Consider the following 19,803-nt stretch of genomic DNA (forward strand, 5'->3'; position numbering starts at 1 on the left):
CGTCCCTTCCGACGCGCTAAATTTATTCTTTTACCTTCTCTTCTTAGCGCAAAGTTCAGAGAAGAGCCTCATAACAGCCCCTACTAGACACTTCAAACTGACTGGAGTAAATGGACAATGAAAGGGCCTGTCTGCCTCCGCTTGGGCTCCAGGAACCACTGGGCACTGGTTTGTCAGTCTACGCACATCCCCCTTAAGCAAAGCTAAACCTAGGAGCCTCCTGATGACGAAGGCTCCACTTAAAGAAAAAGGAAAACTAAAATGGCTGTGGTGCATCACTGTATGCAACACTGAGTAAGAAAAGCAGAATGTTTAGAATAGGGGTATGAATGCAGCCTATGCTCTGAGCTTAGGTCAGTGTTACACTCCCATAGTTATGTGCTGCTGTCAGGTTGTGCCTGAAGAACGATCATAAAAGAACAGTGGAAGAAAAGAAGCAAACCAAGATGCTTCCCACTACCAAGCCAGCGTTGCGTGTTGTTTCAGGAGGATCATCCATCCTGCGAATGTTGCTTTCAAAACTTTAGTGGCATCAAATAGAGAAAAGACTGATTGGGGAGATATGGGAAACTCCCAGTTCATCTTTAAAAGATGTGAGGAAGACTACCTAGATGCTGCAGCAGAAAAATTTTTTGCTTTGAAGCCCCAAATGGTTGAATGCATCAGAGGGAGGGCATACTCGTGAGTATGCACCTGCAGGTGATGTGGTGGCTCAACAAGAGTGGTGGTTCTTTGAGTTTAATTTTAGCAGGAAAACTAAACGGCATCTTTGAGGAACTGCACAACTTGTCCACCTACCAATCCAGGCCTTCGGCTGCTTCAGCAACTGGCAATGGGGCCAGCCCATTGTTTTGGCTGCTTGGACAGCCAGTCTGGAAACTGTACGTGCGAGTGTAACCAGTTTATCATCATTTATAGAAAATCCAGGCCTGTGCCAATGATCTGAATTGCTTCTAAAGAACACAGGCCTTAATGCTATATTGTACATACTTCCCTTTAATGCAACATTGACGCATTTTCAGAAAAAATATACGGCTAATGAACAGATATTACAAGAATATTTAAGAAACTAAAAATACGATGAATATGCAGCATTTTTTGCCAATGGTTCAAAATCAGAATGCCACCTTGGCAGTGCCGCAGTACAAAACAATTGTGAAAGACATTACTACTACCCCAGAGTGCACCCATCTTCTTCACAGAGCATTACGCCCTCTCTCAGAGACTCTAGAAAAATTAATAAATGATAACATTGTGAACGGCATCATTTCGACTGATTCTCTAAGCATACTCACGTGCCTGACTTCACCATACAAATGCAGTTACACCAGAAATCGGCGACATCATACGCAACGTAACAGGAGCCGTTTGCAGAGTTCTGAGCGACATCGGAATCAGTGGCAATTAGAAAGCAGATGAAGTTGCTGCACAAGCTCGGCACGAAGAAATCAAGAGTGAACATTCCCTACAAACGGCACTCTATAAGCTCTATACTTTATAAGCTTTCAACCACAATCGTTGAAATCATTAGCTTATGTAACATTTGTACTGTCGGGACTAGAGTGTGCATGAGTAATTGGGACCCTAATCTTAATAATTGAAGAATACACTGGAAGCAATGCAAAACCACGCCGCTGTAGGTTCATCTTCTCTGCTTGTTCCTATCGTGAAAGTGTCACCAAACTAACATGCAGTGCTCATCTCACAAATTTAACTAAATGATGTCACATCACAAGACTATGTCGATGCCATGAATTCTGTTATGACATAGCGCACAAGTCTTATCATCCCTGCCTACCACAACTCGAGGCACACGAACCATGAAAAGACCACCTATCCTCACCCGCCCGCACATCTGTCTACATTTTTTGTACGCACTGCGAAAGACATGAAGTGACTCTGCTGCCGACATCGTGCTCCACACTGACCCCATCACTATTGGTTTGGTTTGGTTTAAAGATCCTTCAAGTAAGTGCTCAGGTAAAGTAATACCCACTTCATTTTTAATTAAAGGTAAGGTATTTTATTGAAATAGAGAGAGCAAGGGTTAAAACTTTCATGCAGGACTTTGGTCATGTGATTACGTAATTGGGCATCATGCAGCTGAACTGGTCTGATTAAAGGGAAATAATAATTTGCTTATTAAGTTTTCAGGTCGAAAGCTCTTGGCGTTTGTTATCAAAGTTGCTCATTTAAGCAAGAAAACTGTGTAAAGCATATATCGAATCCCAATGAATGTGAAGCCTGGAGGAATATACTATCAGATGAATCTGTGCTCTCAGCAGAAATGGTGCTGACAACACAATAAGTGTCAAAGCCCCTATAGAAGAATTTAAATGCCCAGGTTACAGTATAAATCTATCATAAATCAATAATATCTTCAGAACAATGCATGCAAAGTTGCAAGTCTGTTCATTTGTTAAGAACAAAAGAAAAGGCTCTGCACCATTTCTGTCTATACATTGACTTAAAGGCATGAATGTCTGAGAGTGCACGGGCTCTCATTCCTATTGGAGGCACTCACTGTAGTCATTTTCGTACAAACATATACACATAGCTTAACGTGCAAAGCTGGACAAAGTTATCAGGAAAAAACATTTTCCACTGTTTTATTTATTTTCGCTTTTGATTTTCGCTCATTGGAGAAAGTGCTTGTGGACATGTCTTGTGTTTTCATATTTTTAAAAGAAGAAAGCTTATCAAACTGTCAGATTTTAAGCACCATCGAAGTTTCTTGAAAGCAAATAAATTCTATGCTTTGGTTGGCGGAAGATAGTCGTAGTCGCTGATGGGCCCTAAAACTCAATGCAAACACTATCTTGTCAGCAAGGTTTGGTCTTGATTACAGGACATGATATTGCACCTAGAATTTTTTTTTTACTGTAGAAGAACTGCAGATTGGGCTAGTTGGTGTAAATTCATAGTGATGCTTCAACAGCGCAAACACACACAGACCAAGAAGGAGACAAGGCACACATAGCGCTGTGTGTGTCTTGTCTCCTTCTTGGTCTGTGTGTGTTTGTGCTGTTGAACCATCACTGTTTTTTTTTACTCTGGCAGATAAATACTGAAGGCCCTTTATGATGAGGGAAAAGGAAGGGTACTTCGAAATTGAAGGAAAAGCACACAACTGGCCCCCCTTGGACAATGGACACCTACGAAACCAATGAAGAGCGGCAGCTTTGAAAGCAAAGGAAAGGCGCAAAACTGTCCCCCTGGGAGAGTTGTTTCGCAGCTCAAAGCGTACCGGCCGCGATGGCTCCTTGGTTGAGGCGCTCGTCTACTGAGCCCGAGTACCCGAGTTCGAACTCGACCGCGGCGGCAACGTTCGATGGAGGCGGACGTAAAAAACGCCCATATGTGCTGTGTGATGTCAGTGCACGTTAAAGAAACCCAGGTGGTTGAAATTATTCTGGAGACCTCCACTACGTCACCTCTTTCTCTCGTTCTTCTTTTATCCCTTCCCGTTACGGCGCGGTTCAGGTGTCCACTGAGATATGTGACACAGATACTGCGCCATTTCCTTTCCTCAAAAAAACAATTTAGCTTAAAGCGCGATCGTGATGAAAACTTTATTTGCAACAGGGGAGTTTGGGCACAGTGTGCCTCCTGAAGATTACATTACAAACTCTCCAGCAGAGCTGCACTTCATTCCGAAGTCTGTCCGTAACAAATTGCGGGAACTGAATCTCAAAGCTCGCATGTTTGACAATCAGTACTTTGCACGCATCTTCAAGCCACGGAGCTTACAAAAGGTCCGTGGGCCTCCGCACGGCCCCACTGCACTCAAACGTTCATGTCCCGGAGGCTCATGACGCTGGCAGCCCGGCTTGTGGTGATGGATTGCTTGGCCGGGTCCTCAGAATGCAGTGTGGTCTCCCAAGCCTCCCAAGTGGTAAGGTCCTCCAGGCCCTGCGGGGGAGGATCCGCCGGGCAGAGGAAAATGATATGGTCGAGAGTGGCTTTGGGGTGGGCAGAGGGTGCAGAAGGGGTTTGTGTAAACTTGGTGGTAGCGCGAGCGTGGGGAGGGTAAAGTGCGTGCTTGGAGCCGCGTCCAAAGTGTCTAATGATAATTGTCGAGGGAAAGGTGGGGTGGAGGGTATAGAGCCGACGCTCGGCTTTGCAGGCCTGCGTCATTTCACTGAATGAGTGCATGCGTACCTGCGAGAACACATTAAAGAAACCCAGGTGGTTGAAATTATTCTGGAGACCTCCACTACGTCACATCTTTCTCTTGTTCTTCTTTTATCCCTTCCCATTACGGCGCGGTTCAGGTGTCCACCGAGATATGTGACACAGATACTGCGCCATTTCCTTTACTCAAAAAAACAATTTAGCTTAAAGCGCGATCGTGGTGAAAACTTTATTTGCAACAGTGCCTCCTGAAGATTACATTACAAACTCTCCAGCAGAGCTGCAATGTTTGACAATCAGTACTTTGCACGCATCTTCAAGCCACGGAGCTGGCAAAAGGTCCGTGGGCCTCCGTATGGCCCCACTGCACTCAAACGTTCATGTCCTGGAGGCTCATGGCGCTGGCAGTCCGGCCTGTGGCGATGGATTGCTTGGGAGAGGCCTTTGCCCTGCAGCGGACGTAATCAGGCTGATTATGATGGTCCATAGTCAAAAAGAAATGCCAGAAATTGAAAATAGCCCCGAAGGAATCTCCCAATTAATCAGTTACTCAAGCTTTTAGCATCTGCAGGACGCGAACAAATAAGCAGTAAACTCCTTAAAAACACTCCATCATTATCAATCCAGATCTTACGTCTAATATTTACCCAATCTTTAGACACCGAAAGCATTCCTGATAATTGGAAGATAGGTTATTAAATTGTTCCCACTTTGAAAACAGGTGATCGCGCATGCCCAGCTAACTATCATTCAGTATCCGTTAATAGCATATCTTCTAAACTTCTAAAGCATGTTATAGCCTCAAGCTTAAATGTCCCACCTTGATTCAATTAATTTCTTTAATCCTCATCAGCATGGCTTCAGGAAATCACTTTCATATGCGAAACACAGCTGGCTCAGCTTTCACCCAAGGCATACTTAAGGACGTGGAAAATAACCTCCAAATAGATGCAATCTTTACAAACATATTTCAAAGGGATTCGATCGCATATCTCACAACCATCTGCTGCCGAAACTTTTGTGCCTCAGGATTCCTGCAAATCTAATATGCTGGCTAGAACATTTTATAAAAGGGCGCTCACAGTTCACATCTGCCAATTACATCCAGTCATCCTTAACAGATGTAACATGGGGTGTCCCCCAAGGGGTCAGCCTATCACCATTACTTTTCTTAGTATACATTAACTACCTACCCTCTGACATTCAATGTAAAATTCGCCGCGCGCACCCGCCCCGCCACATGGAGCTGATATGGGTGCATGCCCACTCCGGGAATCCCGGAAACGAGGCCGCCAACGCTTTAGCCCGAGGTTCTCTCAACCGGGCACCGGCGGCCTTCGACCTGGGGTTCTCGCGGGAGCGCATGCACTCATTCAGTGAAATGACGCAGGCCTGCAACGCTGAGCGTCGGCTCTGCACCTTCCACCCCATCCTTCCCTCGATCATTAGACACTTTGGAGGCGGCTCCAAGCCCACACTTTACCCTCCCCACGCTCGCGCTATCACCAAGTGCACACAAACCCCTCCTGTACCCTCTGCCACCGCCCCAAAGCCACTAGATCTCGACCATATTCTTTAACCCTGCCCGGCAGATCCTCCCCCGCGGGGCCTGGAGCACCTTACCAGGCTTGGGAAACCCCACTGCGTTCTGAGGACCCGGCCAAGCAATCCATCACCACAAGCCAGGCTGCCAGCGTCATGAGCCTCCGGGACATGACGTTTGAGTACAGTGGGGCCGTGCGGAGGCCCACGGACCTTTTGCCAGCTCTGTGGCTTGAAGATGCGTGCAAAGTACTGATTGTCAAACATTGCAGCTCTGCTGGAGAGTTTGTAATGTAATCTTCAGGAGGCACTGTTGCAAATGGCGCAGTATCTGTGTCACATATCTCGGTGGACACCTGAACCGCGCCGTAATGGGAAGGGATAAAAGAAGAACAAGAGAAAGATGTGACGTAGTGGAGGTCTCCAGAATAATTTCAACCACCTGGGTTTCATTAACGTGCACTGACATCGCAGAGCACACGGGCGTTTTTTACGTTCCGCCTCCATCGAACACTGCCGCCGCGGTCGGAGTCGAACTCGGGTACTCAGGCTCAGTAGACGAGCGCCTCAATTAACCACGGAGCCACCGCGGCCGGTACGCTTTGACCTGCGAAACCACTCTCCCAGGGGGACAGTTATGCGCTTTTCCTTTGCTTTCGAAGCTGCCGCTCTTCATCGGTTTCGTAGGGGGCCAGTTATACGCCTTTCCTTCAGTTTTGAAGTACATCCTTTTCCTTCAACATACACGATCTTCAGTGTTTACCTGCGAGAGTAAAAAAAAAAACATTCTGGGCACTATATAATGTCCTGTAATCAAGACCAAACCTTGCTGACAAGATAGTGTTTGCATTGAGTTTTAGGGCCCATCAGCGACTACGACTATCTTCCGCCAACCAAAGCATAGAATTTATTTGCTTCTAAGAAACTTTGATGGTGCTTAAAATCTGACAGTTTGATAAGCTTTCTTCTTTTAAAAATATGAAAACACAAGACACATGTCCTCAAGCACTTTCTCCAACGGGTGAAAAACAAAGGCGAAAACAAATAAAACAGTGGAAAGTGTTTTTTCCTGATAACTTTATCCAGAAGGGTATATGCTTGGGCTTGTTGGTTCATATTTGAAAGGTAACAACGTAGCGCACAGAGACAAGGACACAGAAAGACAGACAACACACGGCGCTAACTTACATCTCAGCAAGGTATCGATGCCTGCCGAAACACACCGGTCAGCCTCTTGTTCAGGGACGATTCGGGAAATCTGGTGAACGAACGTGAGCCGCTCCGACGAAGACGAACTTGGCTCCAGAGCAAACTTAGGACCCAACGACAGAACAGATTTCACATGGTTGGTGATATGTAAGTGAGCGCCGTGTGTTGTCTGTCTTTCTGTGTCCTTGTCTTTGTGCGCTACGTTGTTACCTTTTAACTTTATCCAGCTTTGCATGTTAAGCAGTGTGGATATGTTTGTACGTCTAATATGCGAGGGTGGCATAAAATGACTTCAGAGAATGCCTCCAATAGGAATGAGAGCCCGTGCACTGTCAGGCATTCATGCCTTTACGTCAATGTATAGACAGAAATAGTGCACAGCCTTTTCTTTTGTTCTTCTCAACAAATGAACAGACTTGCAACTTTGCATGCATTGTTCTGAAGATATTATTGATTTATGATAGATTTATACTGTAATCTGGGCATTTCTTATTGTGTTGTCTGCATCATTTCTGCTGAGAGCACAGACTCATCTGATAGTATATTCCTCCAGGCTTCATATTTAATAGAATTCGATATATGCTTTACACAGTTTTCTTGCTTGATTGAGCAACTTTGATAACAACCGCCAAGAGCTTTCAACCTGAAAACTTAACAATAACCAAATTATTTTTATTTACCTTTAATCAGACCAGTTCAGCTGCATGATGCCCAATGACGTAATCACATGACCCAAGTCCTGCATGAAAGTTTTAACCCTTGCTCTCTCTATTTCAATAAAATGCCTTACCTTTAATTAAAAATGAAGTGGATATTACTTTACCTGAGCACTTACTTGAAGGATCTTTAAACCAAACCAAACCAATAGTGATGGGGTCAGTGTGGAGCACGATGTCGGCAGCAGAGTCATTTCATGTCTTTCGCAATGCATACAAAAAATGAAGACAGATGTGCAGATGTGCGGGCAGGCGGAGGATAGGTGGTCTTTTCACAGTTCGTGTGCCTCGAGGTGTGGTAGGCAGGGATGATAAGACTTGTGCACTAATATGATAACAGAATTCATGACATAGACATAGTCTTCTGATGTGACATCATTTAGTTAAATTTGTGAGATGAGCACTGCATTTTAGTTTGGTGACACTTTCACGATAAGAACAAGCAGAGAAGATGAACCTACAGTGGCGTGGTTTTGCATTGCTTCCAGTGTATTCTTCAATTATTAAGATTACGGTCCCAATTACTCATGCACACTCTAATCTCAACAGTACAAATGTTACATAAGCTAATGATTTCAACGATGGTGGTTGAAAGCTTATAAAGTATAGAGCTCATAGAGTGCCATTTGTAGGGAATGTTCACTCTTGATTTCTTCGTGCCGAGCTTGTGCAGCAACTTCATCTGCTTTCTAATTGCCACTGATTCCGAAGTTGCTCGGAACTCTGCAAACAGCTCTTGTTACGTTGAGTATGATGTCGCCGATTTGTGGTGTAACTGCATTTGTACGGTGAAGTCAGGCACGTGAGTATGCTTAGAGAGTCAGTTGAAATGATGCCGTTCACACTGTTATCATTTATTAACTTTTCTACAGTCTCTGAGAGAGGGCGTAACACTCTGCGATGATGATGGGCGCACTCTGAGATAGTAGTAATGTGTTCCTCAATTGTTTTGTACTACGGCACTGCCAAGGTAGCATTCTGATTTTGAACCATTGGCAAAAAATGCTGCATATTCATCGTATTTTTAGTTTCCTAAACATTCTTGTAATATCTGTTCATTAGCTGTTTATTTTTTCTGAAAATGCGTCAATGTTGCATTAAAGGGAAGTATGTACAACATAGCATTATGGCCTGCGTTCTTTAGAAGCAATTCAGATCATTGGCACAGGCCTGGATTTTCTATAAATGATGATAAACTGGTTACGCTCGCACGTACAGTTTCCAGACTGGCTGTCCAAGCAGCCAAAACAATGGGCTGGCCCCATTGCCAGTTGCTGAAGCAGCCGAAGGCCTGGATTGGTAAGTGGACAAGTTGTGCAGTTCCTCAAAGATGCCGTTTAGTTTTCTTGTTAAAATTAAACTCAAAGAACCACCACTCCTGTTGAGCCATCACATCACCTGCCGGTATATATGAAGCGCATACTCATGACTATGCACTCCCTCTGATCCATTCAACCCTTCGGGGCTTCAAAGCAAAAATTTTTTCTTCTGCAGCATCTAGGTAGTCTTCTTCACATCTTTTAAAGATGAACTGGGAGTTTCCCATATCTCCCCTACCAGTCTTTTCTCTCTATTTGATGCCACTAAAGTTTTGAAAGCAACATTCGCAGGATGGATGCTCCTCCTGAAACAGCACGTATTGCTGGCTTGGTAGTGGGAAGCGTCTTGGGTTCCTTCTTTTCTTCCACTGTTCTTTTATGACCGTTCTTCAGGCACAAGCTGACAGCTGCACATAACTATAGAGCTGAAACACTAGCCTATGCTCACAGCATAGTCTGCATTCATACCCCTATTCTCAGCATTCTGCTTTTCTTACTCAGTGTTGCAATACAGTGATGCACCACAGCCATGTTAGTTTCCTTTTTCTTGAAGTGGAGCCTTCGTCATCAGGAGGCTCGTAGGTTTAGCCATGGGCGAGGGGGATGTGCGTAGACCGACAAACCAGTGTCCAGTGGTTCCTGGAGCCCAAGCGGAGACAGACAGGCCCTTCCATTCTCCATTTACTCTCGCCAGTTTGAAGTGTCTAGTAGGGGCTGTTATGAGGCTCTTCTCTGTACTTTGCGCTCGGAACAGAAGGTAAAAGAATAAATTTAGCGCGTCGGAAGGGACGCTCCTGGCCTGGAGCTTGTACGGTCAAAGGTCTGCGATGAAAATGGCAGTGTTTAGAGCCACTCTGCTGCAATGGCGGCTCTAGTGTGGCTTCAAGGAAACAAGGTGACTGGTAAACATTTTCTCTTCAATTCTGTGCATCGAACTACATCCACTGCACAACAAAAATCTCTCGCTCACCCCAAATACACCGTGTGCTCTTCCAGACAGATCGAGCAACCTCATCCCAAAAAACTTCCTAATCTCATCTGGTAATCCAACTCATTACCATCCAATACTGTGTCTGGCTTCTTTCAAGGTATGACCCATTTGCAGTATGAAACTAAAACTTGGAGAAGGTTCTGAAAAAACATCACATGTGTTTGCAATATTCTTTAGTGTTGCCATCTATAAGTTAGTGCTGTCCGTCAGTGCTGCTACTTATGCTATCATCTGTAACTGATAGCAATTCTTTCCTGGATGCAAGGCACGATGATGTTTAAGGATGCTCGAAGTATAACAACAAAATAAAGCAAACACCAGCTTTTTGAAGAACTGCAATGCTTTTGAATTTTAATGCACAATATGCCAAGCAAGTGAGTTTTACAAACAGCCAGAATTTATTCAACATTTTTTAATGGAAGCTACTATAAAATACTACTCATGTGCACTATGGAATTTAACACAATGGACTCAAAATACGAGCTTTACAATACACTACAAGATTACAGTGTTTTTTGGAGGCTCTAATCACAGTATTCTTTGTTTCAGCAGCCACGACTCTTGCAGCGTGTTATCATGAACACCTCATGTTAATAGAGAAAGCTTTTTTCAAGTAACACCAACACAACAAAGAAGCTAGCACAATGTGAAATGGTCACAAACCGCTGATATTCTGACAATCAAAAATTATTAAAAATGCTGCCGACACAATGTTCCAAAAATATTATGCCATTTATATCCAGCAGAGATAGTGCTCTGAGTAATGGTAAAGCAGATCATGTTCGTGAACTCTTTTGTTAATCCTCGTTCCAAACAACAGAGAACTCTTCAAACCGCCAAACTAACGCAACAGATCATTTTCAGGCTGGACACCTGCTTGTCCTCCCTCATTCCTGCCACTAACACAGCTGGAATAAACACAGAAAGATTTACACAAGAACAAGTTTTCCTCGGTTATCATACACACATTTACAGGTTCAGTGAGATAAATGATTGAATTTGTATTGATCGTCACAAAAATTAGCTCACTCAGGCTTAAGGATTAAAAATAATTGTTTTGTGCATTTTTGCTCCGCAAAATTTCTTCACTGAGGCACGCTAACAACTGCCAGCAGCGATAAACATTGGATATCAGTTTTTGGAAGGCACTCTCCAACAGGAAGTGATGCCATACACGTATGACAGTGATCTCATTTCCATCCATGCACGCTTACGAGCACAGCATGCTGACTCTCCGTGTTCCGGAAATACTTAGCGGGAATGTGTAGTCAAAGGGAACAGCAAACGTTGTTTTCTAAAAACTCGCGCAGAGTGAACAAAACTTACAAATTTAGTTAACGATGGAGGTTAGCTACCAGCACCTTTCATAGGGCATTCAGCTATAATCTCATTAGCTTGCATACAAAATGGCAGCTAGAAACACATTTTGACTTAGGGCATCACGGACCACTGCTACTTTCTGTGAACCGCCTTTTTGTGCCGTTTCAAATTATGGCTCTGGATGAATCTCTTTTGGCACAAGTCACATTGGAAGGGCTTTTCACCCTTGTGGGATCTAACATGCCTCACAAGAACTGAATGTACTGCAAATGCCATGGGGCACAGCTGGCACCGATACGGCTTTTCGCCCGTGTGGCTACGGATGTGCACCACAAGCTTACTCTTCTCTGCAAAGCTGCTACCACAGTGGTCGCAACGGTAAGGACGCTCGCCTGTATGAGTGCGCTGGTGTTGCTCAAGGGTGAACTTTTGTGCAAAGCTGCTACCACAGCTGTCACAACGGTAAGGTCGCTCGCCTGTATGAGTGCGCTGGTGTCTCTCCAGATGGGCCTTCTGTGCAAAGCTGCTGCCACAATGGTCGCAATGGTAAGGTCGTTCACCAGTGTGAGTGCGCTGGTGTGCCCTCAGATTGGACTTATCTGCAAAGCTGTTCCCACAATCGTCACAATGGTAAGGGCGGTCGCCTGTGTGAGTCCGCTGGTGTCTCACCAGATGGTGCTTTTCTGCAAAGCTATTTCCACAGTCGTTACAATGGTATGGGCGGTCGCCTGTATGAACTCTGAGATGCTGCACTAGATGGTATCTTCTTTTGAATCCCTTGCTGCAGTGGGTGCATTTGTGAACCTTATTTCCTGTGGGATTGCCCCGGTGGTTACCCATGTCAGAAGGAGTAGATTCCGTGCAGTGGCCCACAGGGTGCCTTTCACTGGCTGAATCTTCCACAGCAGGTGCGCCATGGTCGCTCTGTGTCACGACTGCACCTGTGTTGCACAGGCAGAGTACTTCAAATAAAGTGCCTGAAGCAACAATCCACAATGCACTTGGAATTAGGAAGAAAAGTTGAATGCAGAGGACACACTCATCAAAAGCTGTGGATGTCTATCAAAAGTTTTATTCAACAGATCTGCAACAGAGAACGCAGGTCTGAAACAAGATGTCTCTAGAGTCAAGATGTCTCTCCAGTCACTGGTGTGCTTCACAGCAAAACAAGTGGCAGCAGCTATGCTTAGAAAAATGCATTCTGCCATTTTTTTTGTTTTATTTGCTCCTCAGAGAGAGTATAATCGGAGGAAAAGGCTAAAGGCCTTACGAGGCCTTGGTCTCCTGTACAATTTCTTGCTGCAATGAACAGAACCGATATCGGTCCTAGTTCGATGAGTATAATTGACATAGCAGAGAAAATAACTTTCCAGAATATCGAAGGCCCATATACTCCACCACAGTTCATTAAACTACAGCTTCCACACCCTAAAGACTGCTTTTTGAAAGAGAACCTTAACGAAAGCATATAGGGAGAAAAACTGCAGTTCCTAACCTGGTGAGTTCTGCCATGAAAGTACGCCATGTTTGTGGTCCCCGGAGCTCGAGCCTGCATGTGAAAGCCAGATTGAATCTAATTAGCACAAAAGATTACGAGTGCAAACACTCACATGGTGTTATCAGCATGAGGCGGTGAATATGGAATACACTCTCGTAAAACAGCTTTCCCAGGTTGTGTAAATACAGTAGGGCGAGCTTGAAAAGAAGCGAGTTCCAAAGCAAACATTCCTGACTTTCAATTCTGCATGCAGATGACTACTATACTTACGCTTACGAAAAACTGACAATTGCCTACAAATTTATAGGCTTACCGGAACAAAGCCAACAGCCATTACAACGACGAATGAATTTGCACAATTTCTGGCTTCAAGAGAGGTGCAGTAAATGTCTGCCTACACAGGCCTAAGAACTAACGACTGTCAGTTATTTTGAATAATACAACACATTGACAGAGCACTCATCTCTTAATAAACCTTTTACACCCGTTGTACTGCGCACAGGGAAAAAAACTTTCAGAGCATGGCTACTGCTAAACACACAAAGGACACAGCTTCCCACGAATGTTGCCAATGTACTCAACATCATGTTCTGCCTCTGTCGTCTCGAAGAGTGCAATTAATCGAGTAGAAGCACATCTGAAACTGCACACTACTCTGTCTTAAGTGCAGTTAGAGAATACCATATTTACTTTTGTGACACCCACATCTGAAATTTCGGGACGAGAAATCAGGGTGAAAAAAGGAATAAACAACTGTGACGGAAGTTTCTCAATGCGCTGCTCTGAGAGGTTTAAGGTGGCCAGCTTTTCCAACACAATGGACAGCACGGAAGAAGTCCATCCCTGAGAACATGATGATCAGGTGAGCTCATTGGAGAGTAACGAGAGTGAGAGCTGATGATGCAGCGTGGTATAAAGGACCATCATCAACACCAGGGGAAGTCTGATACCCATTTTCAGGCATTCCACCCAGCAAAAGCCAGGGGGGAAGCTTGCGTATTGTACCACTGGTGGGTACCTAGTGGCACAGGGAATCCAACCCAGCAGCTCCTACATGCGAGAAGCATGCTCCAATGACTAGGCCACTGTTGCAGGGAGAGTGAATGTAGCGAGAAACAGCGAGTAAAGGTGCAACTTGCCATCAGTTGTTGCATTATTCTGAGCAGAAATCACAGCATCACTATAATCCTTTCACGGACATCCTGTGATGCAAGGGAACCGGTCGGGCAAAACTAAAAAATGGACACTGTGTGTGAGAAAATCTGGTAAAACTGTCGCGGCATTGTGCAACCGTGCATAGCATCACTACAGCACACAGGTTAACAAAAATATGGGGAAGTTTCTTAAAAGGCTTCACATTATAACAAAACAATTTCCACCTTAAAGCAAAAAAAAAAGCTTGTACCACCACCATGAAATGAAATCCATACACGATTAATTCCACGTGTGCAGACCAACATTCAGTATTGTTAGAAAACTAATATAAACATTGTCACAGCACACTCTATACAGCCAAAATGAACGATGTCAGAATGCAGGCTAAATGAACACAGCCATAAATACAGTCTGGACAGAGTCAGGAATGCAATATGCAATGACAAAGTGAGGTCAGTCGCTTAACTGTGACTGACAACAAGGAATCATACTGCACTCTTCACCAAAGCCAAAAGGGCGCCCATAATCCAGTAAACAGTGGCAAGCACAACAGAATATAAAATTCACCACACGATACAGCACAAGTTTTGCAGAGCTACAGTCTTCACAAAGCCCCAACCATGAGTGCAAAGTGGTGGAGTTGCATCGAATTACGTAAGCAAGCATTTGATGATTCAAGGTCATACAGCACAAGAATCGGGATAAACATTGATATGTCAGACAAAGAGGCACGAAAGGCTAAAATTTCCATAGCGTGCAATTTTCATCATTGATGTTTTTGCTTCGAATGAAAAATTAAATATTGTATACATAAAAAAATAATTTAGTCCACATAACAGAACAATCACACAAGTACCAGCATAATTGCATTTCATGGTTTCATGTGATGTCACACATTAGGTTTTTGACAATGACCATCACCTCAGAGGTGATCTTGCTTTGATTTCTCAATAACAGGATGGGGTCGATTCAACAAAATTTGCACCAAATTTAAGGTCATCATTTTCGGCCATTTATATTTTTGATCGAGCATAATATTTTGGAACCAATGGGCCTCCTTTGTTAAAGGTGCGCACCAGATGGTTACTTTTTTTTTCAATTTTTCGTGTCACAAAGTTACTAAGTGACGTGTGATGTCCTTCTGACACTGGCACAGACTTTCTTACAAAAATATGCAACAATCTCCTGAATGTTATAACTGCCCTAAAACATATGCCACTCTGACCCATTGTCTTCTGGAATGCTCCACGGCCATTCAGCCTCTGAGAGACCAAGTAATGTGATTCTATGATTACTACTAATTGTCCACCACAACAGTACACAAGTTGAACTTCACTCGATTGCTGTATGTGGTCAGATGTTCTGTTAGTACCCCGACTGGTATGGGAATCCCATTGAGAGCATAATTTAAACTGTTCAACCAATGCATGCCAGTGACTTCTGCTACACGACTCTTGAGCTAAGAAGAAGAAAGAACTTCGTGCCTATATTTATTCCCGTTACTCCCTTCTTCCCTCTCCATCCCAAGCCTAATGCCATTCCTGTGAAAATATTTTCGAAAATGAGCTCAAAAAATAAAATTTTGTTTTTATGGTGGTTCCCATTTTCCTTATTGTTTAATTCCCTGTAATTCAAGCAAAATCATTAAAAATGCTTCCATCTCACTTTGTGCATAAACACACTGCTCTGGGATCATTGCACAAGCCATTTTCTAGCTCATGAGCATCATGCAATGGAGCCATGGAAGGCTGGCAGGCGTGGCATTGAAGGTTTCTTGCTCTGGAACCTTGAACACGTTGGCTTACCAGTAACGGCCTGCAAAATAACGGAGAACAAGTAAGCGTCACTGTAAAAAAAACACAAATGCCACAAGCAGCGGCGTCTGTGCTGTGATGTTAATAGCAATGCACAAAGGAACAAGAATGCACAAAATCGACGCCTGACTACACATTCTGTCACCTTCTTTATTCTAGATCTGTTCACAGCAGTATGTTGCATTGAAAGGTTCTTCATCAGGCATGTACTCTGTGTCCTCCTAATGCTACTCCTTATGCCTGCAATTTTAAACAGAGCGAATTCAGATTGTGACCCGAGTCGTGAGCTAGTCCGGGTCACGCTCACATTATGATCTGTGTTTTCACAACGACGGTGCATGCTTAGCTTTTTGCCTCTATTTTTAAAAACAGTGGAGAGGAGGAATGATCTACAGCCCCAATCAAGGACACCTGAGGGCGAGGCAAGCTGGCGACTTCTGTGAGAGACCGAAGAAGAGGGTATCAGAGAAGCAAGGAAGACGGCATTTTCTCCGACACCCGTAGCTAGTTTACGTGGGTGCAGTAATCAGCTGGTAGCTTTGTCTGAGTCCTTCCATGCTGTTGAGAGTTTTGGCGTAAAGGCAAAATACAACTGACCAGCATTGTGCTTAAAAATGCGGCCCACGCAACTTGAAACATGTAACCAAAAACATCAGGGTACAAACCTAACCCAAAGAGCATCAGGCCAAGAACATGCGTTCGTGTGCCTTAATTCAGATGTCTATAGCCAAACATATGCGCGGCCGAAAAGTATGACCAGACTACCAAGCAGGCAGCAGATCAAAGGATGAGAAACTGGTCATGCGGTCTGGCCACATATGAGGCTGCAGGAACCTCAGGGGATAATGCACCGCGCCCAACATTCAGGGTTTTTTCCCCATGGCATCGACCGACTGCCAGATTACAATGCGACCGTATGCCTTGCCACAGAAAAAATCTTTGACTTGTGATGCCACATGACTACGTTTGTGGCTGTGCCCTAATGGTCGCTGTCGTGACATGTGACAACACAGTACGTAGGTCAGGATGAGATCTCTTCCACTGACCCTTTGAAGGTACTACTAAACATACAAATATGGCAATATTCATGCATTACAACCAGCCAAAACAAATTCAATACAGCCTTTTCAATCCGGGAAGTGAGAAATATGTGCACTACCAAACAAAGGTTTTGCTCAACCAGAAAAAAGAAAACTTCAGTTGTGATTTGAACCCCTCGGAGGAGCAGTGGGAGGCTATTCTGCTCAGCGATGATCCTGACCGTCCGCACTGGCTGGTGGGGAGGGCCAGCGCAGCAGCAGCAGCCAGTGGACTACCGGACTAGGTGGCCCACCCACATGTTCTGAGAATACTGAACAAATAAAGATGTTTTTAATCCATCAATCAATCCATAACTGCACTGCAAAAATAACCACTGGCTTACTTTCACGCGATTTTGTCAGCTGAAACTTCCATGCACAAATATTTTGCCAAATAACAGACAAAAAAGCAGATATGAAATAAATGAAGCGATGGCTAGAAGAAGAGGCGTTACCACAATCAAGAAAGGCAACAATTTGTGAACCTAGAGGAGATAGTGCGTAACTGTCAAGGAACTCTTACAAAACACACAATGGCACATGAGCCATCAGACTCCAAGAAAAAGCAGAATCAAAAAATCACACGACACGTCACAGAAATCAAAGGAATATAGCGCAGAATACAAAGGATACCTTGGATGGGAAAAATAATAAAAAGACCAGGATTATTTAAAGCTCAAAAAAAAAAGAACAGCCAGTAGAAAAAAAAACAATGTACCACTTTAACGTACTAGGCGAGGTGGCACTCGCCACCGGCCTGATGTAAAAAACCAACATGCCAACAGTTATCTATTAATCAGGGGAGATCTCTTGGTGCGTGGTACAAAGACACATCCTACAATACATTGTTTTACAGGACAGGAGTATTAAACTATGTGTCAGCATAGACTGGCTGCAGTTCTTCCTCTGCAGTGCTCTTCCCCTGGCTACTGGTGCTACTCCAATGTCTGCAAAACTGAGAACACACAAAAAAGGCACAAAACTCACACAAACGACACCAGCATTGCTGGATATGGCTATGGTTGAAGTTGAAGTTGAAAGTTCATTAAGGAATTCAAACAAAATTAGGAGCGTATACAGCGAAGTTCAAGACCACAGGCAGGACCTCCCATGAAAATAATTTTCAATAAGCAACAAAATACACCACACATTAATAAGCGACACAGAGAATAAATAAGGTACATAGTGTAAAATGAGTCACTGAAATATTTAAATACAAACAATATAATGCAGGAGAATGTACAATAAAACGCTCACAGATGCCGCGATACATGTGATCAATAACAAAAAAATCCCACATTCTTCATTGCCTGCAAAACCGAGAACACAGAATAAGGCACAGCACACATACAAAAAAAGACACTGGCATTGTTTAATATGCCTAAGGGATGTAGTCTTCTTTTTAAGTAGACCATTTAGTGGAATTGAAGGGTATCATGCATTTTTCAATCCTGTGAAGCGGCTGTATTAGGACGCGGAAAAAGATTTTATCCGCATACAAACAAACAAAAAAGATGGTGATATACTGTGAGGCTGTTTGTACCAGCTTTCGGCGTAAACTGCTGGTTACAGGTACCGCCATCGGGATATGGTTCACCAGCTTCCATATGTCACCATAACGCACCACGAAAGGTTATCACACACATCACCACCGAATTCATAAATCATCAGCCCTTTTACCGCAAAGCTCTAGACTGCAAAAACACTAACTGTTGCATTTGCTATGAGATTACGAAGACAGAAGAATGCAGACATCCGAGGAGAAATGCGAACGACGCGCAATCTCCAAGAACATGCTGTCTTTGCTAAAGCCTGCTACAAGAGAAATAAGGCGTGAAGTTCACTGTCTATCGATTCAGTGAGATGGACATGGCTGAAGATACACACGTTATGAATTTACATAAATTAATGCCAATTACAGCTTTGCAATTTACTGAGTCTACTTGCTAGCTGTTTCAAAGTGTTGAAGTGCCAGGTTTAAAGGGATAACTCCGGCAAGTTTCACTGAAGAAAATTTGTCTAGTATTGCGGTTATACACTTCTGCGGCTTTCATGTTACTGGTACAGGCGTTAACAAGTTTGATTCTTTCTTGACTGCGCGGTGACATTTGGGAACGCGCGCACAAAGACGGATCATGTCTTCACTAGCGCACGCTGCAAAAGTGAGGTTCACCGGGTCCCACGAAGCTATCTTTGCTCTGTATGCGCACAGATTCCCTTCTGCAAAGCTTCTCCTTCTCACAGACTAACAACACACAAAATCGAATAAGTAAAGCAAGAGCAAGAGATTGAAGAACTCGCACAACCGGCAACAGACACAAAGCGTGCGATTGTTGATGCCGCCCGCGATGCCGCTTGCCCCGTCGTACATTTTTCTAATGGTTGTATTAACTCTATGGTTGACATGGGCACACTCAAATAAACAAAAACAAACATATCAGGATCACGCAGACAGCCTCAATTAAGTACTAATGCCGCAGCAAAGTTTGATCTGTGGTATAGTAAGATATAGTTGATTGAAAACTGGTTGCCAGTTGTGACTTTCTTGCGCGATCGGAAGCAAAACCAATTTTCAACGCTGTTCGTTTCGATATCGCAGCCGATGGAGCGCAATGCTTGAATTTTATACCGCTGTCACACGGCCAGTTTCAATGGCCATCGAGTCGAGGGCCATCGAGATTTCCGATCGCCATCGAACTCGAGGGGAATTTTATATCCGCGGCTTAGCTTTTACGTGCTATGGTTTACTCATGTGTAAAGATATTTCTCCATCGTATTGAAACTACTCTCCACAGACGCGTTGAATGCGCTGCACTAAAAAAAAAAAATAGAACGCGTCTAGCTCGATCCCGCCGCGCGTAACGCATGTCACGCGCGCCCTGCACTTTTTGCGAGGCCCGGGCCTTTGTTACAAGGTCCTGATCATGCGTAGAGTTTTGAAATATCCGGGCTTATTTTCGGAAAACGCGATAAGGCGACGCTATGCAACGAGATCTTTTGGATAATTGCGATTGTAGATGGTAACA

The 19,803-nt window shown here is 44.0% G+C and overlaps 1 protein-coding gene across 1 annotated transcript; it reads right to left on the reverse strand.

Annotated features, from left to right (window-relative positions):
* Nucleotides 1–10,239: 10,239 nt before the first annotated feature.
* Nucleotides 10,240–19,803, reverse strand: LOC149329324 (uncharacterized). The gene is made up of 2 exons (XM_089561951.1): nt 12,727–19,803; nt 10,240–12,172 (listed from the first exon to the last, which is right to left on the reverse strand). The coding sequence occupies exon 2, from the start codon at nt 12,069–12,071 to the stop codon at nt 11,364–11,366; it is 708 nt and encodes a 235-aa protein (XP_089418077.1). The 5' UTR covers nt 12,072–12,172; nt 12,727–19,803; the 3' UTR covers nt 10,240–11,363.

Source organism: Amblyomma mixtum, chromosome 9, assembly GCF_055824585.1.
Source record: "Amblyomma mixtum isolate Tamu chromosome 9, ASM5582458v1, whole genome shotgun sequence".
In the NCBI taxonomy this organism is placed as follows: Eukaryota; Metazoa; Arthropoda; class Arachnida; order Ixodida; family Ixodidae; genus Amblyomma; species Amblyomma mixtum.

Excerpts from the sequence above, each read along its gene's own strand:
- LOC149329324 (XM_089561951.1), bottom strand. The coding sequence starts at position 12,071 with ATGGGTAACCACCGGGGCAATCCCACAGGAAATAAGGTTCACAAATGC.